The sequence below is a fragment of the Schistocerca nitens genome, chromosome 1 (genome assembly GCF_023898315.1).
Source record: "Schistocerca nitens isolate TAMUIC-IGC-003100 chromosome 1, iqSchNite1.1, whole genome shotgun sequence".
Classification (NCBI taxonomy): domain Eukaryota; kingdom Metazoa; phylum Arthropoda; class Insecta; order Orthoptera; family Acrididae; genus Schistocerca; species Schistocerca nitens.
The window spans coordinates 706,605,661-706,632,751 of record NC_064614.1 but is presented as its reverse complement, the minus strand read 5'-3'; the positions used below and the strand labels follow the sequence as shown (position 1 = coordinate 706,632,751).

Here is a 27,091-nt window from a genome sequence, read left to right as displayed (position 1 = left end):
GTCAAGACTGAGATTAACAAATACTTATTTCCTCTAATGACAGGCGAAAATCACCATACAAATTTAAAAATGACAGAATTCACTAAAACTCAAATCAAATAGGTAAATGACGCTAACACTTCGGGGAGGTATCAAAAAGTGTGGAAGACTGTATGGTGAAAGCGCAACAAGATCTTCTCATCTGTGCAGTTCACGAAATCAAAGTTAACAATACAACAAGATGCCAGAAATTTTATCCAAATTAAGCGACACAAGTTGCGTGGCGAAGTAAGCAACTAACAAGCTGCTTAGAACATGGATCGTGCTGTTGCAGTCGTGACACATTTTCCCAGAACGATACATTCCAAAAGAACTCTATATGTTGTAGAGGACAATGCTGTAGCCGATGCGATTGAAAATAATATCACTTATTTCATGAGAAAATGGGGAAACGTTGCAGAAATTTTCCACTTTCGGTTTACAGAACGCAGCTTGACAAATAAGATGTTGGAATTGGGATGGACCAGTGTCCCATCGGTTGGTCGACTTCTTCATTGCAAGCACAGTGGCAGGACGATTCAGTTTGACTGGGTACACCAAATTTTGGTGCGCAAGTAACGGATCTACCCGCACTCGTCAGGCTGTATCTCAGTGTCTCGTCCTTTAATATCAGAACAGAGTAGGTAGAAATATCACGCTCAATTATTTTGTGGAGACCGCCATGGCGGCACGGTGTCTTCTGCTCAGGGCTAGGTGAGGTGCTGGCTGTACCGAAAAAAGCAAAGAGCAGGCCGCAGCCTTACTTCTGCGAACACTGCCAGCTCCCAGGGGGCCTTCGCCGTTCCTAACGAGATTCACTGACCGTCTCCTGCCAACAGCTTTCCACCCAACAAAACTGCACAACTCATTCTCAATTAACCACGAAAAGATGTCACGAATGAACCAATGTTGCCTAGTGATATGTGACAGTAATGTCACATTATCGCTTCATTTGTCTTTCAGAAACAATAAAAATTTTCTTGACAGTTATCTTCATTTGTCATATGCATACAGCATCCCAGAAATTTACTCAATCAGCTGCGTCAGTAAACGAACGCCAGCAGTTGTCCATCAGGATTATTGAAGAAAGCAAGGTGTGATATTGCCTGTTCCGTTTACAATAGCGTTATCACCAGAGAATAAATATGATGCCTCAGATTTATAAATAAATACAGTGCATTAGCAAAATCGAAATATACCTCAGAAACTTAGTTCCACAAAATTATGAGTTAGATGAGGTACACATAGCAGGCTTAATGTTTAATTGACTTGATCAATCAAAATTTTCTTGTGTTGCACAATGAAAAAGCTGAGTTTCTCCTGGCGTATACAACTTTCAAATAACTTCCGGGAATTCAGCCAGGTAACATTTTCAGCGGCCGCCGATATTTCGGCGGGAGAACACCCCGCCATTTTCAAGGCAAACTGAAACGGACAGGCGACGTACATGCAAATTTAAAACCTCGGTTCTCGGACTGAAGCAGGAAAGATAACACACACACTGAACACTAGTGCCACCGAAGATGACCAAAGTCAGAGCTATCGATAGTGAGACTACGAATTCACAGGTGAGGTAGGATTGACTCTGTCCCTCTGTTTCTTGACAAGGGACAGAGCCGGATTCCAAACAGAGTTTAAACAGAAACCTCCATCCCTGTTAACGAGGTTGCTCGCTAATTTAATCTCAACTGCCTCATTAATAGCTGGACGTGCATGCCAATATCTCGGTGTTATTATATAACATGGGGTGACCAGTATCCAAGCAATGTTCGTCAATAGCAGATCTATTTGGCTGCTGTAATCGTGTGTGCCGTTTATGCTCAGTACATCGGTCCTCCACGGTCCTGATAGTTTGACCAATATATGCCATGCCGCAGCTACAAGGAATGCGATATACACCCGCCTTAACGGAACTCAAAAGTGCTCTAATTTTAGATGGTGGTCGGTTCAAAAAATGGTTCAAATGGCTCTGAGCACTATGGGACTCAACTGCTGAGGTCATTAGTCCCCTAGAACTTAGAACTAGTTAAACCTAACTAACCTAAGGACATCACAAACATCCATGCCCGAGGCAGGATTCGAACCTTCGACCGTAGCGGTCTTGCGGTTCCAGACTGCAGCGCCTTTAACCGCACGGCCACTTCGGCCGGCATGGAGGTCGTAAAACACATTTCACATCGTATTTCCGTAAAATACGACCGATCTTGTTGGACGTGTTTCCTACGTAAGTCCGTTAAGGATGATCTTGGACCGCGTAGGGCGAGTGTATATCGTATTCCTTGTAGCTGCGGCATGGCATATATTGGTCCAACTATCAGGAAAGATCGCCCGCATTTTTAAGAAACACCGGGTCGGAACGGTGTTTTGTCCTCCGAATAAAACTCGTGCACTGGTGGGGAGCGCCAAAGATGACCTCGGTTTGAGGAAGGCCGGCGTGTACCAGATTCCGTGTCAATGTGGCAAGTCGTATATTGGTCAGACGATGCGTACCGTCGAGGATCGATGCCGTGAACACCAGAGGCACACTCGACTGATGTATCCGAGCAAGTCGGCGGTCGCTGAACATTGTTTGTCGGAAAATCACGCTATGGAGTATGAACGCACGAGGATTCTGGTACAGACGTCGAGATACTGGGACAGCGTTGTTAGAGAGGCCATCGAAATTCGCACCAATGACGACCTCATAAATCGTGACTGTGGCTATAATCTTAGCAAGGCTTGGGAACCAGCGATTGGGTTAATCAAGAGTAAATCGAGCAAATGTATAGTTGTGACGACCACGGTGGACGGAGCCATCACACCGACGTCATCTCAGACGCCGTCGCAATCTGTTCCACCGCGCGACCGTGGCGCGGGGCGCGGACGGCGGAGTGAGCGCGCCGCGGGCGGAGGGTATTTAAATCCGCCGCCGCCGCGACCGAACCCAGTTCCACCTGAGCAGCCATAGTGTACGGATCTCTGTGCCGGCACGTTCACAGGAGCTCAGTCCGTTAGTTCACCTGATGATGGCGACATGTATGATCACCGAAATATTGTGCCCGTTGGACACTGTAGACCGGCAGTACACCCGTGGATATTTTGATTATTTTCATATTGACTTTATTTACAGAGTATTGTTAAAAATTTTCTTCTTCTGAGACACAGCTCAGATTATGTAAGGATATGCTCAGTTAAAAGGACGACAATGTCTTTGGCTTAGAGCTCCCTGCTGGGTGGTGTATGTCGACACCAGTTTTGTGGTGATCAGCACGACATTGCCAAGAGGCACGTGCCAGCAGTTGCCTTGTATCTTAACGTACGGGCCAATCGCCGACCTCCTCTATAGCTGCTGCCGTGGAATCTGCTCACATCTCCCTGCAACGCGTGTGATCCTGGAACAGTTGTAGATGCCGTCCTACCCTCGGCATATGTCGTCGAACAAAATAATGTATTATTAACGGATAGGTACTTGATGACAGCATGTTGCCGAGATTCGTCGTGATACAGTAAATGTGACTGAAGCAGCAAAGTGTTGTGTTTATAAAGCTATCTTTTTTATTTATTGTTTTTTTTACGATTTTCCTCAGTTTGTTAACAGAATGACAGTGTTGCAACCTTAGCCTGGTAAGCACGTGTTGCGTGGGTGGCGAGACAGTGAGGTGTGCGGGTGTGCGGGTTCGTAGTGTCGCTGGGCGGCATCGCGAGCCTCTTCCTGGGCGTCAGCCTGGTGAGCGCCGCCGAGCTCCTCTACTGGGCGGCCCGCATCGCCGCCGCCACAGCCGCCGCTGTCCGCCGTCGCTGGCCTGGAGCCTCACCTGCTCCACCATCTGCCGACACTCCCTGTACCACTCGAGGCGCCTGTACGAGGCCGGCCGTACGGTAGTCTGTAGGAGGGCGGGCCTAGACCCGCGGCTATGCACTATTTTTAATACACTACTGGCCATTAAAATTGCTACACCTAGAAGAAATGCATATGATAAACGGGTATTCATTGGACAAATATATTATACTGGAACGGACATATGATTACATTTTCACGCAATTTGGGTTCATAGATCCTGAGAACTTAGTACCCAGAACAACCACCTCTGGCCGTAATAATGGCCTTAATACGCCTGGGCATTGAGTCAAACAGAGCTTGGATGCCGTGTACAGGTACAGCTGCCCATGCAGCTTCAACACGATACCACAGGTCATCGAGAGTAGTGACTGGCGGATTGTGACGAGCCAGTTACTCGATCACCATTGACCAGACGTTTTCAGTTGGTGAGAGATCTGGAGAATGTGCTGGCCAGGGCAGCAATCGAACATTTTCTGTATCCAGAAAGGCCCGTACAGGACCTGCAACATGCGGTCGTGCATTATCATGCTGAAATGTAGGGTTTCGCAGGGATCGAATGAAGGGTAGAGCCACGGGTCGTAACACATCTGAAATGTAACGTCCACTGTTAAAAATGACGTCAATGCGAACAAGAGGTGACCGAGACGTGTAACCAATGGCACCCCATACCGTCACGCCGGGTGATACGCCAGTATGTCGATGACGAATACACGCTTCCAATGTGCGTTCACCGCGATGTCGCCAAACACGGATGCGACCATCATGATGCTGTAAACAGATCCTGGATTCATCCGAAAAAATGACGTTTTGCCATTCGTGCACCCAGCTCCGTCGTTGAGTACACCATCGCAGGCGCTCCTGTCTGTGATGCACCGTTGAGGGTAACCGCAGCCATGGTCTCCGAGCTGATAGTCCATGCTGCTGCAAACGTCTTCGAACTGTTCGTGCAGATGGTTGTTCTCTTGCAAACGTCCCCATCTGTCGACTCAGGGATCGAGACGTGGCTGCACGATTCGTTACAGCCATGCGGATAAGATGCCTGTAATCTCGACTGCTAGTGATACGAGGCCGTTGGGATCGAGCACGGCGTTCCGTATTACCCTCCTGAACCCACCGATTCCATATTCTGGTAACAATCATTGAATCTCGACCAACGCGAGCAGCAATGTTGCGATACGATAAACCGCAATCGCGATAGGCTACAATCCGTCCTTTATCAAAGTCGGAAACGTGATGGTACGCATTTCTCATCCTTACACGAAGCATCCCAACAACGTTTCACCAGGCAACGCCGGTCAACTGCTGTTTGTGTATGAGAAATCGGTTGGCAACTTTCCTCGTGTCAGCACGTTGTAGGTGTCGCCACCGGCGCCAACCTTATGTGAATGCTCTGAAAAGCTAATCATTTGCCTATCACAACATCTTCTTCCTGTCGGTTAAATTTAGCGTCTGTAGCACGTCATCTTCGTGGTGAAGCAATTTTAATGGCCAGTAGTGTACTTTGGAAGACAAACTGTGACTTATAAGTAGCCTTAAAAACTTCAGGTTCGAACTCTGCAAAATACCTGTGTAATACCTACTTTTAAATCATTCCCTTGAAAGCAAAACACCAGACTACACTATATTTTCTCCTTTCCGTGGGGGCTAGGTGGGGCTTGGAGGGATGCAGCCCCCCTAGCCTCCAGTTATGGACGCCTTTGTTCCTGCACCTCTTCTTTCTTCAGGGCACACTAGTCTCATGGGGTGTAAATAGGAGTCGATTAAACTAGTACAATCGGCTCATGTCTAAAGTATTTTTTGACCTATCAGAACACACAGCTGCCTTTCGTTTTTACTAAACACTACACTATCTCTGGATGTGTTTAGAGCCAGGCACCATTTTTGCTGTCATAGCTATGCTGCTTTACACCTCTACCATAATGTGGGAATGACGGGCGCCCGCAGGTATTTGTGTCTCATGCATGTGATTCATAAATTTTGAGGATGTTGTTATCTGCATATCATTATCTCCTATAGCGTTCTATAGCTTGCTTTTTGTAACTGTACATTGTTAACAAGCATAGAAAAGCGAACGGTATAATTAGGGTATACACTATTTTTCACATTCCAGTTCTGATAACATTTCTCACGTTTTGCGCTGTCGAACCACTACCACATCAATTTTCAAATCGATTTATGTGTAAGCTGTATCGCCTTCCCGTTCATGCACATCATGTAGCATGATGCATAACACAGAACTGTACAGTTTATTACAGAATCTAAATCATTTTGGGTTCTATGAGAGATATAGGTGGCATTTTTAGGGGCACATTAAATGTCTTCCACAATGTTTCTTCATCTGACTAAACCCAAAACTGCAATAAATCATCTAAAACAGGATTTGAATTTATTTTTCCTCATAAAGGCAAGTCATGTAACGCACACAGCACAAAAAAAACAGTTAACATCGGTTTAGCAAATTAGTTTATAGTAATTTCGTAACATTCTTATTGACGAGCTCTTCTGTACTCTTTAGTTTTCTTTGTCAAGTACCTAGCTTTTCAACTGCATTTTTACGCCTTCAGAATTCATAACTATTTTTGCAGATTCGTCAAGTTCTTTGAATATGGTGAATGAACCAGCTTAAATATACTTTTGGCTCTTATTCCTGTGCAAATATTAATAGAAGAAACAATTAATTTCGATCAGCGGTAGTTCCTGAGATCTCTAAAGTCTAACAGTGAAATAAAAAATAACTGGATTTATTGTATTGTTCTAGCTTGAATAGAAATGTGTTAACTGGAGAGAAAGAAAATATAAAGCTTTTGTTACTTTTTAGTACAGTAAAAGAATAAACAGAATTAAAATACACTCCTGGAAATGGAAAAAAGAACACATTGACACCGGTGTGTCAGACCCACCATACTTGCTCCGGACACTGCGAGAGGGCTGTACAAGCAATGATCACACGCACGCACCAGGACCCGCGGTGTTGGCCGTCGAATGGCGCTAGCTGCGCAGCATTTGTGCACCGCCGCCGTCAGTGTCAGCCAGTTTGCCGTGGCATACGGAGCTCCATCGCAGTCTTTAACACTGGTAGCATGCCGCGACAGCGTGGACGTGAACCGTATGTGCAGTTGACGGACTTTGAGCGAGGGCGTATAGTGGGCATGCGCGAGGCCGGGTGGACGTACCGCCGAATTGCTCAACACGTGGGGCGTGAGGTCTCCACAGTACATCGATGTTGTCGCCAGTGGTCGGCGGAAGGTGCACGTGCCCGTCGACCTGGGACCGGACCGCAGCGACGCACGGATGCACGCCAAGACCGTAGGATCCTACGCAGTGCCGTAGGGGACCGCACCGCCACTTCCCAGCAAATTAGGGACACTGTTGCTCCTGGGGTATCGGCGAGGACCATTCGCAACCGTCTCCATGAAGCTGGGCTACGGTCCCGCACACCGTTAGGCCGTCTTCCGCTCACGCCCCAACATCGTGCAGCCCGCCTCCAGTGGTGTCGCGACAGGCGTGAATGGAGGGACGAATGGAGACGTGTCGTCTTCAGCGATGAGAGTCGCTTCTGCCTTGGTGCCAATGATGGTCGTATGCGTGTTTGGCGCCGTGCAGGTGAGCGCCACAATCAGGACTGCATACGACCGAGGCACACAGGGCCAACACCCGGCATCATGGTGTGGGGAGCGATCTCCTACACTGGCCGTACACCACTGGTGATTGTCGAGGGGACACTGAATAGTGCACGGTACATCCAAACCGTCATCGAACCCATCGTTCTACCATTCCTAGACCGGCAAGGGAACTTGCTGTTCCAACAGGTCAATGCACGTCCGCATGTATCCCGTGCCACCCAACGTGCTCTAGAAGGTGTAAGCCAACTACCCTGGCCAGCAAGATCTCCGGATCTGTCCCCCATTGAGCATGTTTGGGACTGGATGAAGCGTCGTCTCACGCGGTCTGCACGTCCAGCACGAACGCTGGTCCAACTGAGGCGCCAGGTGGAAATGGCATGGCAAGCCGTTCCACAGGACTACATCCAGCATCTCTACGATCATCTCCATGGGAGAATAGCAGCCTGCATTGCTGCGAAAGGTGGATATACACTGTACTAGTGCCGACATTGTGCATGCTCTGTTGCCTGTGTCTATGTGCCTGTGGTTCTGTCAGTGTGATCATGTGATGTATCTGACCCCAGGAATGTGTCAATAAAGTTTCCCCTTCCTGGGACAATGAATTCACGGTGTTCTTATTTCAATTTCCAGGAGTGTAGTTTACAAATCATTTCACTTTCCTTCGGAAAAAGTGGGACAGATATACAAAAAATATCACCTAATTATAAGCTGAAGTCTTAATCAAGACACTGTTTCACTGCCAAGTTTTATGCTACATGTGAAGCAAACCCACAAGTATATAGTTAAATTTCAGAAAATCTGCCAAAACAGTAGTTCTACTATTGTATTCTTTCACCATCATCAGTGTTCGCTGCTAATTATAAAATATCTACTTTACGGATTTCGCTTGGCCCTTGTATCGATTGGGCTTTAAGCTGTCTTGAGAACACACAACTTACAAAGTGCATTTTTATATGTCGACCGCAATATTATTGCGCCCAGGAGTGAGGGAGCTTCGGCGGCTTACAGTGAGCTTTTATCGTAATATTTCACGAGGACCGCTGAAACACTTGATAGCACACAACTATCTTGAAATCGCTCACAGTGCGGTACGTATTCCTCATCCACCACTGTAAGTGTTTACCATAACGGCCACGGCAAGCTGAACGCAATAATATCGTGGACAGATAGTAACTGTTTTAGAATAAACCAACCGTGGATATAATGATAGCCAGTCCAAACGATGTTCTCTTTATGCCATCTACGTCATACTTGAAATTGTAAACACATTATAACATTTGTCAGGTTGGCGTGGATTCAATAAAATCTTATACATTAGGGACTCGTCAGTCTCCATATTTTTACATATTTCCGACATCAGAAACACTGCCAGGAGACTACTGTTTCTTCCATAAAAGCATTTGAAACTAGCAGACGTACTGACTAAGTCTGTGTTATCTCTATCACCACAATTACTGGGATTTTTAACAGAGATACTTCAGTTTCACTTACCCTTTTCTTGTGATATTTCATCACAGGTAGCATACTTTTCGATTCCCTCACATTAATTTTAGGTTTTCATTCGTTTGTGGGATAAAAAACTCAAAAAATTAAATTTTTTCAAAAATTTTTTAAATTTTTTTTACACCTCATAGTGCACAAAATTTTAGGTAATCATATTCACGCACCACCGCTCACATACATGTCATTGCTTAGTACGAAAAAACTGAGAAGAGTTTCACTCACTGCCGACAACAATCTCGCGCCCTACCGGTCAAAAATAAAAATGGTTCAAATGGCTCTGAGCACTATGAGACTTAAAACATCTGAGGTCATCAGTCGCCTAGAACTACTTAGACCTAACTAACCTAAGGACATCACACACATCCATACCCGAGGCAGGATTCGAACCTGCCACCGTAGCAGTCGCGCGGTTCCGGGCTGGAGCGCCTAGAACCGCTCGGCCACCGCGGCAGGCGCGTTACCGGTCAGTTGAGGTTCAGGATAGAGCTTCGTAGAGACGTTCACCCTCAAATGAAGTGCTCATTTGCAGTATTGATTATGAAATTAATTAAATGAACGCTGTTGCGCGACAGTTACTCAGTGAATCCCACCAGTTGTTAGATGGCACAGGTCTGCAGTAGGTCCAGTGAGTAAGACTTCGTATTTCTACCGACAACTACCGATAAGCAGCCATGCATTACAATTCAACAAATTAAAAAAAAAAACACAATATTCAACTTTAAATTAGCGCCTGGCAGTTGTTAACCATTATTTGAGTTTAAAAGGAGTGAGGTTTTTATGAGTTTTCCTTCATGAAGAGACACAGAAATATAAAACTTACGGAAAGATACACTGCAGAGCCAAAGAAACGGTACACCTGCCTAATGTCATGTAGGGCCCCGGCGAGTACGCAGAAGTGCCGCAACACGACTTGGCATGGACTCGACTAATGTCTGAAATAGTGCTGGAGAGAACTGACACCATGAATCCTGCAGGGCTGTCCATAAATCCGTAAGAGAACGAGGGGGTGGAGATCTCTTCTGAACAGCGCATTGCAAGGCATCCCAGATATGCTCAATAAAGTTCATGTCTGGGGAGTTTGGTGGCCAGCGGAAGTGTTTAAACTCAGAAAAGTGTTCCTGGAGCCACTCTGCAACAATTATGGACGTGTGCAGTGTCGCATTGTCCTGCTGGAATTCCCCAAGTGCGTCGGAATGCACAATGGACAAGAATGGATGCAGGTTATCAGACAAGATGCTTACGTACATTTCATCTGTCAGATTCGTTCTTAGGCGGATCAGGGGTCCCATATCAATCCAACTGCACACGCCCCACACCATTACAGAGACTCTAGCAGCTTGAACAGTCCCCTGCTGACATGCAGGATCCACGGATTCATGAGGTTGTCTCCATACTCGTACACGTCCATCCGCTAGATACAATTTGAAACGAGACTCGTCCGACCAGATAACATGTATCCAGTCATCAACAGTCCAATGTCGGTGTTGATTGGCCCTGCGGGGCGTAAAGCTTTGTGTTGTGCAGTCATCAAGGGTACACGTGTAGGCCTTCGGCTCCGAAAGGCCATGCAGGTGATGTTTCGCTGAATAGTTCGCACGCTGACGTTGATCGCCCCAGCATTGAAATCTGCAACAATTTGCGCAAGGGTTGCACTTCTGTCACTTTAAACGATTCGGTTCAGTCATCGTTGGTCCCGTTCTTGCAGGATTTCTTTCCGGCCGCAGAGATGTCGGAGATGTTTTACCGAATTCCTGATATTCACGGTACACTTGACTTAGTCATAGCTACCTCGGAGATGCTGTGTCCCGTCGCTCTCGCCCCGACTGCAACACCACCTTAAACTCACTTAAATCTTGATAACCCGCCATTCTAACAGCAGTGACCGATCTAGTGATTAGTGACAATAAAACACACATTTGTTGACGACTGCTCAACTTCGTACAAGTCGACTCAGGTAGCAGATCCTGAAGTTCAACTACTACCGCAGAAGCTAAGGCTGGATACTAAACAGTTCTCGTCCCATAGAGTCTTCACTGAAGACGGGCTGGTGTGGTCTTGCTAGAAGTAGACGATGTGGCACGAAGTACACAAGTAGAAGGCGATCTTCTCGGTAGTCGAGCTGACGTGAAACAGCCCACTCTGCTGTGGCGCCGGCGCCGGCGCATACCGCTTCTCAGGCGTCGCCGCCACTGCGACTTCGTGCGGCAATCGCTGGGCTATACACCGTCTCTGAAGTGGGTTTCTACTTATCTACGCCCGTGGTGCTGCATGGTGATGGGTGCTGTGCTTACGATACCACACGTTATACAAAGCTGATGTTTCTTAAGTAAAACTGAGACTATTGTTGTAATATGTTGCGAGGTGCCGGGGCTAGCAGTGTATTTATCACTAAATTTTACTAGAATCCACATATGTAAATCATGCTCTAAGCCCCCCCCTATTCTAACTCCGACTTTTGCTGTTGCACAAGGATAAAAAAAATACGCGAACTGACTCTAATCAACCCTGCCAGTGGAGTAGAACAGAGTTTGGCACCTGCAATAATTTAATTTGATAAATAAGTTAAATAAACAAAGGTTTCATTAACATAGGGAGGAATGATGGGGTTGCTCTATCGATTAACAGAATGAAAGTTCTGTCCAAAATAACAATATGATTTATTAAGATTAAACACAGAATAGTAAAAGAAATACAGGAAATATTTATAAAACATCAAATTGGCTAAATTGCAGATTCATACAAACACTATAAAGGTGAAGTTGTCCCTAACTTAGATCGTGAGGTTTAAGACGAAGTGGTATGTGGAGCCAATTCCTTGCCACTCAAATCTCAAGAGAGACACACAGCTAACCCAACAGTAATTGCTGCTACTCAAGACAGAACAGAGTTAGAAAAAGACGAACAGGCGCGCTCTGCTGAGCTCTGATTATCACCTAGGAAAATCCCTATCTGCCGGTGCTGCGGACATACATTACCAAAACTGCCTTATCAACTGCTAGAACACGATCTGGCGTACCGCAGGCGAGGGCTGGTTGCTTCGACGTCCTCGACCGAAAGGCGACTGCCGACTACCCAGAGCACCCGTACAGGCCGAACACACAACATTCCCGCCCCCACGACAGTGGCCGTGGTTACGTTCCAATCAGCAACTCGAAAACCGGCGGAAATTCCACTCCATTGCCGGAGCACTACCATTCCACCAATGGAGATTCTTGGCGCCAATTTCTGTGCTGATTTTGCTACGTCACGGAGCTATGCCCTGAGCAAACCAATCACCGTTACTATTTTGCAGAAAGTGCGGGAATTTTCCCGCCACAACTGCGTGGGTACACAAGTCATTCCCACGCCTCGCTGGTAGCCCGCCAGAAAGTGTTTTCGCAAAGTTTCTCCGAAGTAACGGAACCTCTAGCCCAGCCGCTACTTCACACCCCAGCGGGCGTGTCTCTTGACAATGTCGGCGTCTGCAAAGCATTCACTCGACTGCCTCACACACGTCGGCTTAACCCTCTCCAGTTCTACAGAGCCCGCCTGTCACCGGACCACCCGGGTGACGAGAGACGCTGCGTGGGAAGTCCGCATGTGAAGGAATAGCAGCCCTCCACTGCATGCAAATAGAGAGGAGAGTCGTAAGATAGAAATATGAGAGGGGGCTCATGCCACCTCTCATAGCCCCCACGCCATTTTAGATTGTAATTGGTGAGCGGTTGGCTCACTTAGGAGCAAGGTAGTGAGTCAATCGCCCAAGAACAATCTCGCAACTGGCTCCACATGCCGCACTCTATAAAGAAAATCACTGCAACTGAAAAATGCAGCTCATAGAGGGAGGATTATTTATGATGTAGCCAACTTCACCTTCTTAATATGGAACACTAACACACACATCACACATCCATACCCAGGGAGCCCCTTCCAAACACCGATTCACGCAGACATTCACGCTCTAAATATGGCCCGGGCATCTGAGCCAAATATGGAGCAGTTTATTCTTTACAATCAGAGTTGGAGTGCTCCGCAATTAAATGCCCAAGATGTTACAACAATTTTAATCATTAAACTAACCTGAACTCACTTACACATGATACTATTTAAGTTAACAATCTCTTTGTCAGCTTTCAGAATCTAATTACAACCTCCGATTCATTCTGTCTCCCTGCAGCAAGAATAACCTTTACAAAATGTTCCCTGAACTGATGGTCCATTCACAATGACAGTGGTGGTATCTGCTTCAGTTTATGGGGACTTCAGGCACACTGTTCGCATACACACAACAATAAATACAAAATACAAAAAAAACATGGTGTGGAGAACAATACAGTAATTTGTAATAAGAATTACAGTGTAAAACACAAACACATACAAGGTATAACATACATTACAAAACCAACACTAGAGAACGAAATTTAAGAAATAAAAGAAAAAAAAGGGTTCATGGGGCATCAAGTTGTGCGTGCACATTGCACAATGTTCACGACTGTGCTGAGAATGAGGCACTAAATCACATTGTTAGAAATATTACACAGTACTGACATCACATAAGGCTAAACGTCGGGTGTTGTTGCTACGTTGTGGCAACAGCAATAGGGAGTTCTGGAGTGTCTGCAGTACGCTGTTGAGATTGTAGTCAGACCCACGCATATGATCACGGCAGTACGGTAGGAAGACACAGTGATAGGCTCTCCTCGCGTCGATTATTTGTCTCTGAGATCTACTTGTTGGGATACATCACTAGTCTAGGTCTCTTCTCTCGCTGGACAGAACTTTACGTTTCCCAATATTGCAGTTCGACGAGGGATGATGGCACGTGGAGTGACTCCACAAGTGTGTGAGGTCATCCATACAGGATCGAACTAGGAGCGACTATTGTTAAAACTGCTCTCTAATAGAGAGGAGAAGTAAGAAATGAGACCATACATTTGTTAGTGTGTGTGGCACGATGCTGCTTTGTGTATGCATATCGGCCAATGCTAGTGAGTTGTAAAAACCCAAACAGGTGAGTATATAGCGTCCCTTTCTGTCCTGAGGCACATGAGGCGCAGGTTCTGACACGATATGTGATCTTCTTCGTGTACTCACGACAACGTGGTCTGCCGCAGGGAATCCCTCCAAACGGCTGCCGCGTCTGGAGAGCTAGCAGGCCGTCGCGTGTGGGTCGCGTGTCAGTGTCAACGGCCAGCCTCACTTTCGCTTGTGGCCCGGCGAGGGTCCCGCGTAATCCCTCAGGTACACGGCCCCGTGACTGACAGCCTGTAGGACCGGATGCTCTCGCACCCTTCACGTCAGGTAGCGCGCTGACGCTCTTTTCTTGCAGGTAGCCGCAGACCTCTTGTTCCCGCTCCGGCCGGCCTCCGCATTGCCACGATCCCCGTCATCTGCACAATTCTTACAAAAATCTTATGCCTAACTTTTTCCCATGACCTTCTATGTTATAATAAATTTACATAATGACACATTGATGGTCTGTCATTTCAGACACTCTTATTTTACTTTTATAGTTATTAATCTATGGCAATCATTATAACATCTAATCTAGACATGGAAATAATTTATTTTGATATATGTGTAGAGACCGATCTCAGTATGTACATGGTGTGTGATAACTGATGCTTTGTAATGGATGAACAACTAAATGTGCGGGCCCGCACTAATATTACTATTAATTATATAGATAGACAGTAGACATGCTCAAGAATTAACTACCATATGCCAACGATCTACATTCTATGTCTTCTGAATAAATTATGTTATTGCAACTATTCTACGTTCGCTCGCCGGTCGTCCCTCCATCTCGGGTCTGTGATTTGATGACCTGAAAAATAACATCCAAACAGGCGCGCGCCAAACACTGGTGGTAGAAAACCGCCACAATATTAATCTAGTTATTGTAAAATCCTACAGTTTAAATTTATCCTAGTATATCGTACCTCTTTTTTTTTTTTTTTTTTTTTTTTTTTTTTTTTTTTTTTTTTTTTTTTTACAATACTCTTACATAATTCTTGTTACGTTGAGATGTCTCGCTGCTCGCCGCTATTGACGACAGTGATGTGCGCGCCGTACGACATGGCCTCCGAGTTCTCATTACGCCTCACTGAAACTCCAGAGACTGGGTTAGCCATGGCTATACACGACAATAAATTTATAGTTGCAACTTCCTTCTCTATCTGATGCGGTTTTCGGGATCAAAGCACACCTTTCCAGAAGCAATGTAATATGACCGAGCCAGGGGTGGTTCCTGTTGAGGATTCAGTCGCCCAACACACGCCAGCTACACAGTATGTCACGAATATCCAAGTATAAGTCCCTGGTTATTCATCTGTGACAGTCACGAGCAGCACGCTAAATCCCCAACCAGCACATTGGCATGGTAGGCTTTATGCTCGCATTTCTCTCGTCTAGGACACCATTGGAGTCAAACGCTCACAGGATCACCCCGACTTGCAAGACAACGATGCTGGCGCAGCTCTGCAAAAAAAACTATACTGTCCATATTCATCCTCGAAATCACGCAATATACCACAATCTTGCAGTGCACTGACGCGTGCCTGCAAGCATTGGTATGAACGACTCACGAACTGGTTGTGGCCGCTATGGAGCGTATCACGACTTCTCAGAACGCTTCTAAGAGCACGTTCTTGTATGCGCCCGTTTGTGCGACGTCTCGTCACTCATCTTTATCCCTTAACATGGACACCAGATAGGAAAGGACAAAAACATTGCTCATGGAAAGGTAGTCCCTCTTATCGCAACGACAGAGGAGATCCCGAACATAGACAAAAAGTTAACAGCAGTAAATTCTTAAGCGCGAAAACGCAGCGTGTTAATACTTTAACAATCTTAATCTATTAATGCAACGGTTATTGTTCCCCGAAGAAAGGTTCATACATTTGCCTATTCTAATATGTACACCACTTAAACTACTATTATTCCACGAACTTCTTTGTGTGAGAGAAGTGGTGGAGTCCTATGGACTAGCGTCAATCCCTTCTTAGACTCCCCCTCCTCTGACGTGCATTAGGATTTGGAGGTCTAATTTCTATCTCCCGGTTCTCCTGTTGTCCTTGATTTCGCTCTCTCCAATTACGGTCGCTTTGCCGTTCGTCATTCCTCCTATCCCAGATTGCTTGTCTAGATTGACCCTGTTCCCTGACGTTTTGGTTTCCGTGTCTCTGGTTTCCATAACCTTGAATAGCGTAATCTTGATTTCCGTAACCCTGGTTTCCTAACTGACCAGTCCGATTATGCGATCTGTTGTCGTCTTCCCTTGCTGGCCCGTGGTATTTGTTATTTTGCGCCTTCTTCCTGTCCTTTGCGTCTTGTTTATCGAAGACTACTTCGAGTTCGCGCAGTAGACTCTTGAATGCATCTATGTCAGATCCACACTTCCCGACAAGTGTCTGTTGATACCTAACTGGCAATTTGGAAAAGCAAAATTTAATGATTTCTCCGTTGCTATATGGACTATCTAAAAACTGATTCTTCTTGAGTAAATCATCAAAAAATTTGGTTGCGCTTCTATGCCCGGACACTTCCAGTTCAGGACAAAATATTATTTCCTCTTTAATCCTGTCTTGCGTTTCCTTTGACCAGTAGGTCCGCAGGAATGCACCAACAAATTCCTGATAAGTCCGACACGTCACTGCCACACCCCGCATCTTTTCCGCGGCTTGGCCTTCGATGTGTCCACACATGAATTCTAATTTTGCGTGGGTTGGCCATGATGACGGTAATGAATTAGTAAACTGCGTCACCCAGCTCTTCGGATGCATCGACCCTCCATTATCTCTGAACTTTTGGAATTTTAGTATCGTCAGGAAGTGATTGTGATCAAAATCCTGTCCGATCCTCGCACTGGTGTTGTCACTCGTTTCCGATATTTGCACGTCTGTTGAGTGTCCTGATCTATCTTGCTGATAACTGTGATGTGCTACCTCTGTATCACAGTGTAAGTGGCACTCCGAATTCCCTCTCCTAAGTGGACTACCATTATTTGAACTATTACTAGGTGTTTCTGCGTGTGCATTGTTAGTTCCGCACTCTGTCACTGGGCTGGAGCACGGCGGGCTTTTCCTCGGAGACACAATTCTGTGTACTCCATCATTGGTATCCGAACGCGCAGTGCTCGTGTGCCCGTTTCGCTCTATTTTTGCTATCCGACTCTCTACTTCTTTCATTTGTTTCGTGATGTTCGTAACCGCAATATTACCTTGGGTTTTTAAGAACGCTAGGGATTTTGAGTGGGCTTGTGTCGCACGTCGCAAGCGACCTGCGAGTTGAGAAGTTACTTTTGCAACTTTCATTGCCCCCATTGCTGCCGTTTTGGCTAGGCCTGCTACTTTTTGTGCTACCAGTGACATCTGTTTTGCTTCTCCACATTCTTTCTTTATTGTTAGTAATTCCCCACGAATTTTCCCTATATGCGAAATTATTGCCTGAGTGTCCTTCTTACGCTGTTCGTCAGCTTCTTCCTTCTCCTTCTTACGTTGTTCGTCAGCTTCTTCCTTCTCCTTTTACGTTGTTCGTCAGCTTCTTCTTTCATTGGTCGTAGGAAGCTCAGTATTGGGTTAATGTCATCATCTTGATCCTCGTCACACATGGGTGATGTAACTCTGGACACCTGGGCGCTAGAGCTCTGACGTGGCCGAGCTGGCCCCTGTCTGCTCTCGTTCGTTTGATTATAAACTTCTGCTACCGTCTCGACCTGTGTGACTGTCTCTGTTTCATCCTCTACTTCACTATCATAATCACGGCCGCAACGCTGCTCTAAGATCGCGTCCAAATCACCTTCCTCATCAATGACCCTGGCGTCCTGTCCTGCTAAAAATGTGCCCATCTCATCTCCGAACCTATTCCCGTCAGTAAACTGCCCCTTATCCATTATTCTATCCTCTTTTGTTTTAGCTTCGATCGATAATAGTCGTGCCTTACTTCTCGTTATCATTCAAGAAAAACAAATTTATCTAGAATGCACAATTAAATTACTCTACTCCATATATTTTTACACATAGACATAAAATTTCAACAACGCTGTTCCAACGCTGTAATCACAAACACAATTTGATGTGGTACAGAAACCGCACACAAATCCGACAAAGTGCAATGTGGTACGGACACCACATCAACGAAACACAAAATACAATGAACAAAAAAAATATATACACTGAAAACAAAAACTGTAATCATGCGCCGCTACTTAAAACTAACGCGGAACTACCAGAAAAAAACTTGGGTATTAATCAATAAAAAAAATTAGAGAAAAAAATTTGAATGTTCGTACTAAGAATACTGTTTGTTAATCAGTGATTCTCAGGAAAGATCCGAGGCTAAGGGTCGCCATATTATGCGAGGTGCCGGGGCTAGCAGTGTATTTATCACTAAATTTTACTGGAATCCACATATGTAAATCATGCTCTAAGCCCCCCCTATTCTAACTCCGACTTTTGCTGTTGCACAAGGATAAAAAAAATACGCGAACTGACTCTAATCAACCCTGCCAGTGGAGTAGAACAGAGTTTGGCACCTGCAATAATTTAATTTGATAAATAAGTTAAATAAACAAAGGTTTCATTAACATAGGGAGGAATGATGGGGTTGCTCTATCGATTAACAGAATGAAAGTTCTGTCCAAAATAACAATATGATTTATTAAGATTAAACACAGAATAGTAAAAGAAATACAGGAAATATTTATAAAACATCAAATTGGCTAAATTGCAGATTCATACAAACACTATAAAGGTGAAGTTGTCCCTAACTTAGATCGTGAGGTTTAAGACGAAGTGGTATGTGGAGCCAATTCCTTGCCACTCAAATCTCAAGAGAGACACACAGCTAACCCAACAGTAATTGCTGCTACTCAAGACAGAACGGAGTTAGAAAAAGACGAACAGGCGCGCTCTGCTGAGCTCTGATTATCACCTAGGAAAATCCCTATCTGCCGGTGCTGAGGACATACATTACCAAAACTGCCTTATCAACTGCTAGAACACGATCTGGCGTACCGCAGGCGAGGGCTGGTTGCTTCGACGTCCTCGACCGAAAGGCGACTGCCGACTACCCAGAGCACCCGTACAGGCCGAACACACAACATTCCCGCCCCCACGACAGTGGCCGTGGTTACGTTCCAATCAGCAACTCGAAAACCGGCGGAAATTCCACTCCATTGCCGGAGCACTACCATTCCACCAATGGAGATTCTTGGCGCCAATTTCTGTGCTGATTTTGCTACGTCACGGAGCTATGCCCTGAGCAAACCAATCACCGTTACTATTTTGCAGAAAGTGCGGGAATTTTCCCGCCACAACTGCGTGGGTACACAAGTCATTCCCACGCCTCGCTGGTAGCCCGCCAGAAAGTGTTTTCGCAAAGTTTCTCCGAAGTAACGGAACCTCTAGCCCAGCCGCTACTTCACACCCCAGCGGGCGTGTCTCTTGACAATGTCGGCGTCTGCAAAGCATTCACTCGACTGCCTCACACACGTCGGCTTAACCCTCTCCAGTTCTACAGAGCCCGCCTGTCACCGGACCACCCGGGTGACGAGAGACGCTGCGTGGGAAGTCCGCATGTGAAGGAATAGCAGCCCTCCACCGCATGCAAATAGAGAGGAGAGTCGTAAGATAGAAATATGAGAGGGGGCTCATGCCACCTCTCAATGTTAATTGGCTGGCGACTTGATGACTTATTTCACAGCCTTGTTCTGTTAATAACACATGCAAGTTGCCAGCCAATTAACATACCACAAAAATATTCTCACTTTTACTTGCGAAATATAAGGCTTATATAACCGAATACACATATTTCAACGTCAAATGATTTTTGTCATTTTTAGTACTTGAAAATTGCCTCAGGCTGAAATGTAAATGGTATAATAAACCATATCACACAGTCAAATAGCGCTTAATTTCTGTGACAAGAGATTTTGTCGTATGTGTTTTGTCGTGCAACTGTTTTGTTACGCCAATAGCCTAGTGAAGTGGGAACTGGGAGAGTGACTTTTTCGTTCCCTAGGAAGGCAACATTCCGAGACTGAACTCTCTCTATGGATATCGTTAATACGATCGCGTACGTATGTCCTAGCTTTACCAGTCAGTCGATCACAAGCTCCGTTTCGTTTTATTATAGCTTATTAGTAATACCTGGAGTTTTTGACATGTAATCGTTTTTCCCTTATGAGTTTTGCAATATTTACAAGGATTAAAATCACGAATTTCGGTCTATAGAAATGTAAATTTAATTTAATATCGCCATATAGCTACCACATTGTATTTACTTTTGCAAAGATCGTCTTATTTTTAAGATTTTACTTCATTTTTGTGCTTAACGTCAATGTATGATACAATAATAAATTCTTCTAATGCTGGTAAAAATAGTCAATGCATGTGCATCTAGGAAAAAAAGCACCTATGTCGCCCAACAATGTATTTGTATATGTCAAAACAAATTGATGGTTCATCTCCTTCTCTTATTTTTGTTAAAAAGTATGGGAACCAAAATAAAAACATTGCTTTTTGTGTCGATGTTATACAAAACGTAATGATATTTGCAAAATATCGATATTCGTGTGACAAGATTTAGATTCGTTATTGAAACTAAATGAAAACATAAAGGTGTACTCTCCAGTTGTTACAGCAAATGCTGAAATATTTTCTAAATACAAGCACTTGTTTCCTACAACAGACGTTCCCTCATTTATAACTCTAAGACGGTAATGCAACAATTTTCGTACATCTTCAAAGAATGAGATTTCTTAAGGGAAAACCTAACAATTTCACATTTTTGGAAGATGACAATCACCAGCCGTCAAGTAATATACAAAATGCGTGTTTGACCATCAGTGGTTTCAGTCTTGGTCCATCTTTACGGATAAGGATGCAAATGGTTTAAGCTACCACATTACATTTGTCATTACTTAAATAATGTGTAACCCATGTCATGAATACCAGTATACAACACAGGACGTTTAGCAGCAAACATAAATGTGTACGTTTAGTACTTATATGTTTGCTTCTAAAGGTCCTGTATCGTATGCTGATATCCATGACATGGCTTACACGTTGTTTAAGTAATGGCAAATGTAATGTGGTGGCTTAAATCACTTGCATCCTTATCCGTAAAGATGGACCAAGACTGAAACCGATTGTTATTCGGGTTTAAAATAAAAACAGCTGATGCTCAAACATGCATTTTATACATAACAAGTTCAAACCAATTATCCTTTTTGTAATTTCAATTCCAACATAATTTTTTTTTTCGTTTCATTCATTATATAATTCATTTTAAACATGTTTCACATAATTAATTTTACATCATTTTGTCGACATTTTAGGTCATTCTAGTGATAATTTGCCAAGTGTTTTAGATCATAAAAACTCGGGCCCTGCAGCTCCTGGTGCATCTTCATACATGTAAACTGAATGAATTATCAATAGGGGTAGCTGCCCCCATTGACACCCGCTTGCAGTCGCCCCTGGTGGGAATATGCAGAGCCACAACGATTTCAGTTAGTTGGTGCATCCGTGATAACAGTTGCATTTGTGCTAGTAGTATCCATACCTACTGTGCCTTAGGGATGGGGATTATCACTGAAATAATCGTTTTTCAACTACACCGTTCTTTTCGTCTCCAGTTTAACTTGACAGCTAAAACCGCTCAACATAACCGGTTTCTGAAATAAATTATTTTCGATGCGTTATTACTATTACTTCCAGTAATAAACATAGGCTCGGAACAAAGACTGAAAAATTCCAATGATGGTGAAGGAGTAGTAGATCGCGATCGATATAGGGTTCAGACTGTGGCAGAAATCGTTTTTTTTTGTGTCTAGCAAAGATGGCAAAGGTGAAGCAGGCGGGCGAGGCGACAACGAGAGCGAAAGGTCTTTCTTGCATCGACTTTTGGATGGCATCAATTTTCACAATGAAGCGACCACAAAATTAAGGTTTCAGATATTATCCCGAGTTAATAACACATCAATAAAATTATAGGTATATCAATCAAACACCAAGAAACGTCGCGGATGTGTCGTCCTTCACGATGTCTGAATTTTGTTGTGCTTCCTTTCGTTTTTAACCGTTTAAAGAAAATAGAGCATTGTAATTCATTGCTACCACCTTATAAAATACTTCCAGACTAGGGATGATACCATTCTGCAATACAGCTGATGTTCGGTGAGGAGAGCGAGAAATTACAGTACACACCAAATGGGGGCAAATCTTACACACACACTGCACGTGCACCTACACACCAAATGGGGGCAAATCTTACACACACACTGCACGTGCACGCGCACGCGCACCTTCTAATTAGGCCATGCCACGCGCAACAGGTACATTACTGTCTCTGAAAGCCTATACAGGTTCTTTCGTCATGTCTTTCTTGCTGGTTACTAACTGTCCGCGTACTTATTGCAATAGTACTGAACGCTTTTCTGAATTTATATAATAATCGAATATTTTAAAGCAACAGAAATTTTACGAATAAAAATTACTCGTCAAAAATATTTAGCACTGTGGCTATGACAAAATGATATATCTGTTTTACTTTACCTAGTAATTAGATGAAAATGAAAGAACACCTGTTAAAACCGAGAACAAACAAATATCTAAAATACTACTGACATCAGTTTTAATCTGTAGCTGTTTCCAACCATATCGTGCTTGTTCGACAATACGCAGATTTTAAAGGAAATCGATACACTTTTTTTGGAGGGGGGGGGGGGGGGAGTTTCATCAGTCTTCTGACAGGTTTGATGCGGCCCACCACGAATTCCTCTCCTGTGCTAACCACTTCATCTCAGAGTAGCACTTGCACCGTGAGTCCTCAATTATTTGATCGATGTATTCTAATCTCCGTCTTCCTCTACAGGTTTTGCCCTCTACAGCTCCCTCTAGTACCATGGAAGTCATTCCCTCATGTCTTAACAGATGTCCTATTACCCTTTCCCTTCTCCTTATCAGTGTTTTCCACATATTCCTTTCCTCTCCGATTCTGGTCAGAACCTCCTCGTTCCTTACCTTATTAGTCCAACTAATTTTCAACGTTCGTCTGTAGCACCAGATATCAAATGCTTCGATTCTCTTCTCTTGCGGTTTTCCCACAGTCCATGTTTCACTACCATACAATTCTGTACTCCGGACGTACATTCTCATAAATCTCTTCCTCATATTAAAGCGTATGTTTCATACTGGTAGTATTCTGTTGGCTAGAAATACCCTTTTCATCATTGCGAGTCTGCTTCTGATATCCTCCTTGCTCCGTCCGTCATTGGTTATTTTACTGACTATGTAGCCGGATTATTTCACTTCATCTACGTAGTAACCATCAATCCTGATCTTAAGTTTCTCGCTATTCTCATTTCTGCTACTTCTCATTACTTTCGTCTTTCTTCGGTTTCTTCTCAGTCCATATTCTCTGCTCATTAGGTTGTTCATTCCATTCAGCAGATCTTGTAATTCTTCTTCACTTTCGCTCAGGATAGCAATGTCAGCAACGAATCGTATCATTGATATCCCTTCACGTTGAATTTTAATTGCTATCCTGAATTTTTCGTTTACTTCCTTCGTTGCATCTTCGATGTCTAGATTGAAGAGTAGGGGCGAAAGACTACATCCCTGTCTTACACCCTTTTTGATCCGATCATTTCGTTCTTGGTAGTCCACTCTTATTATTCCCTCTTGGTTCTTTTACATATTGTATATTACCCGTCTCTCCCTATAGCTTACCCCTATTTTTCTCAGAATTTCATGCATCGAACACTTTTTCAGGTCGACAAATCCTATGAATGGTTCTTGATTTTTCTTTAGTCTTGCTTCCATTATCAACCACAACGTCAGAATTGCCTCTCTCATGCCTTCACCTTTTCTAAAGCCAAACTGATCGTTGTCTAGCACATCTTCAATTTTCTTATCCATTCTTCTGTATACTGTACTTGTCAGCAACTTGGATGCATGAGCTGTTAAGCTGATTGTGGGATAATTCTCGCACTTGCAGTCTTCGGAATTGTGTGGATGATATTTTTCCGAAAGTCAGATGGTAAGTCGCCAGACTCATACATTCTACACACCAACGACAATAGTCGTTTTGTTGCCACTTCTCCCAATGATTTCAGCAATTCTGATGGAATATTATCTATCCCTTCTGCCTTATTTGATCTTAAGTCCTCCAAAGCTCTTTTAAGTTCTGATTCTAATACTGGGGCCGGCCGTTGTGGCCGAGCGGTTCTAGGCGCTTCAGTACGGAACCGCGCTGCTGCTACGGTGGCAGGTTCGAATCCTGCCTCGAGCATGGATGTGTATGACGTCCTTAGATTAGTTAGGTTTAAGTAGTTCTAAGTCTAGGGGACTGATAACCTCAGATGTTAAGACCCAGAGTGCTTAGAGCCATTTGAACCATTTCCTAATACAGGATCCCCTATCTCTTCTGAATCGACTCCTGTTTCTTTTCCTATCATATCAGACAAATCGTCCCCCTCGTAGGGGCTTTCAATGTATTCCTTCCATATATCCGCGCTCTCGTCTGCATTTAACAGTCGAATTCCCGTTGCACTCTTGATGTTACCACCCTTGCTTTTAATGTCACTTTCCTGTACGCTGAGTCTGTCCTTCCGACAATCATTTCTTTTTTGATTTCTTCACATTTTTCATGTCGTCATTTCGTCTTAGCTTCCCTGCACTTCCTATTTATTTCATTCCTCAACGATTTATACGAGTCCTGAGTTTCCCGAGACATTTCTCTACTTCGTCCTTTATCGATCAACTGAAGTATTTCATCTGCTACCCATGATTTCCTCGAAGTTACCTTCTTTGTAGCTACGTTTTTCTTTCCAACTCCTGTAATGGCCCTTTTTGCACATCTCCGTGCCTCTTCGATTGTAATGCATACTGATCTATTCCTTATTGTTGTATCTATAGCCTTAGATAACTTCAAGCGTGTCTCGTCATTCCTTATTAGTACTTCCGTATCCCACTTCTTTGCGAATGGATTCTTCCTTACTAATATCTTAAACTTCAGCCTCCTCTTCATCACTACTATATTGTGAGCTGAGTGTATATCTGCCCAGCACGTGATTTCCGAATCTGTGTCTGAGCATGATGTAATCTAACTGAAATCTTTCCATATCACCCGGTCTTTTCAAAGTATGCCTCCTCCTGTTGTAATTCCTGAACAGATTATTCGCTATTACTAGCTGAAACTTATTACAGAACTCATTTATCTCTGTCCTCTCTCATTCCTTGTGCAAAACCCATATTCTCCTGTAACCTTTTCTTCTACTCCTTCCCCTACACCTGCATTCCAGTCCCCCATAACTATTAGATTTTCATCCCTCTTTACATACCTTATTACCCTTTCAATATCCTCATACACTTTTTCTATCTCTTCATCTTCAGCTTGTGACGTCGCCATGTATATCTGAACTATCGTTGTCGCTGTTAGTTTGCTGTCGATTGTGATAAGAACAACCCTATCACTGCACTGTTCACAGTAAAACGAATCATAATCCAGTTATACCATTTTCTGCTGCTGTTGATATTTGGCTACACTCACCTGACCAGAAATCCTTGTCTTCTCTCCATTTCACTTCAGTGACCGCCTAGTATATCTAGATTGAGCCTTTGCATTTCCCTTTCCAGATTTTCTAGTTTCCCTACCACATTCAAGGTTCTGACATTCCACACCCCGTCTCGTAGAGCGTTATCCTTTCGTTGATTATTCAATCTTTTTCTCAAGGACAGGTCCCTCTTGGCTGTCCCATCCGGAGATCCGAATGCGGGACTGTTCCGGAATCTTTGCCAGTAGAGAGATCACCAAGGTACTTTTTCAATTACAGGCCACATGTCCTGTGGATACACCTTACGTGTCTAAAATGCAGTGGTTTCCATTGTCTTCTGCAGGCTCATGCCGTTGATCTTTGTTGATTCTTCCGCCTTTAGGGGCAGTTTCCCAGCCCTAGGATAAGAGAGTGTCCTGTACCTCTGTCCGCTCCTCCGCCCTCCTTGACAAATGCTGATTATTAATTAAAATATAAAGCTTGGCGGGTTTAGAACGCAGGATCGAGGACGTGTTCATTACTAAACACAGACGCTACCCATTCCTTTTTTTTCTCGATCTCATTTTGTTCGTTATTGTTCGTTCTATTTGTTCGGTTTGGACGGCCCATCACGCTTGTTCAAGTTCATCGTTGATCCATTAACACAGTTTTTTTTATTTTTTATTTTATTTATTTTTTTATTATTATTACAGAGGGCAGCTAAACCTCTGACTGAACACGCTGAGCTACCGTGCCGGCGTCCCTAGCCCACGGGTGCGCTAGATACATTAACACCCACTAAATGAAAACTGAACAATCACTATATATTCGACAGAATTAACGAAAGTTTGATAGCAATAAGAAGGAGGACACGCCCACTACAACGACAGAAACGAGGTACGCTTTCTTTGTGACCAGGTGATTCACTAGCAGTTTGCAGTTGACTTCTAGATTTTATTTACTTAATGTTGCATCACTTCATTGACAAACCGAAGATAGACGAAGAACAGCATGCACTTCGTACTTACAGTGATGTGCCAAAACATTATGGTTACTGCCCACCGCAAGACTGTATGCCGCCTGGCGGTTTTGCGGACATGTGACGCGGTAAGGAAAGTATACAGGGTGTTACAAAAAGGTACGGCCAAACTTTCAGGAAACATTCCTCACACACAAATAAAGAAAAGATGTTATGTGGACATGTGTCCGGAAACGCTTAATTTCCATGTTAGAGCTCATTTTAGTTTCGTCACTATGTACTGTACTTCCTCGATTCACCGCCAGTTGGCCCAATTGAAGGAAGGTATGTTGACTTCGGTGCTTGTGTTGACATGCGACTCATTGCTTTGCAGTACTAGCATCAAGCACATCAGTACGTAGCATCAACACGTTAGTGTTCATCACGAACGTGGTTTTGCAGTCAGTGCAATGTTTACAAATGCGGAGTTGGCAGATGCCCATTTGATGTATGGATTAGCACGGGGCAATAGCCGTTGCGCGGTACGTTTGTATCGAGGTAGATTTCCAGAACGACGGTGTCCCGACAGGAAGACGTTCGAAACAATTGATCGGCGTCTTAGGGAGCACGGAACATTCCAGCCTATGACT

General features: G+C 44.2%; 1 protein-coding gene across 1 annotated transcript in view; it reads left to right on the top strand.

The window, feature by feature from the left end:
• Positions 1-21,366, top strand: part of LOC126195824 (sodium channel protein Nach-like) — a 168,871-nt gene extending 147,505 nt beyond the window's left edge. Inside the window, exons 8-9 of the mRNA XM_049934516.1 lie at positions 3,681-3,839; positions 21,284-21,366. Of these exons, the coding sequence (XP_049790473.1) occupies positions 3,681-3,839; positions 21,284-21,366 (242 nt within the window). The remainder of the gene's footprint in view (positions 1-3,680; positions 3,840-21,283) is intronic.
• The last annotated feature ends 5,725 nt before the right edge of the window (positions 21,367-27,091 follow it).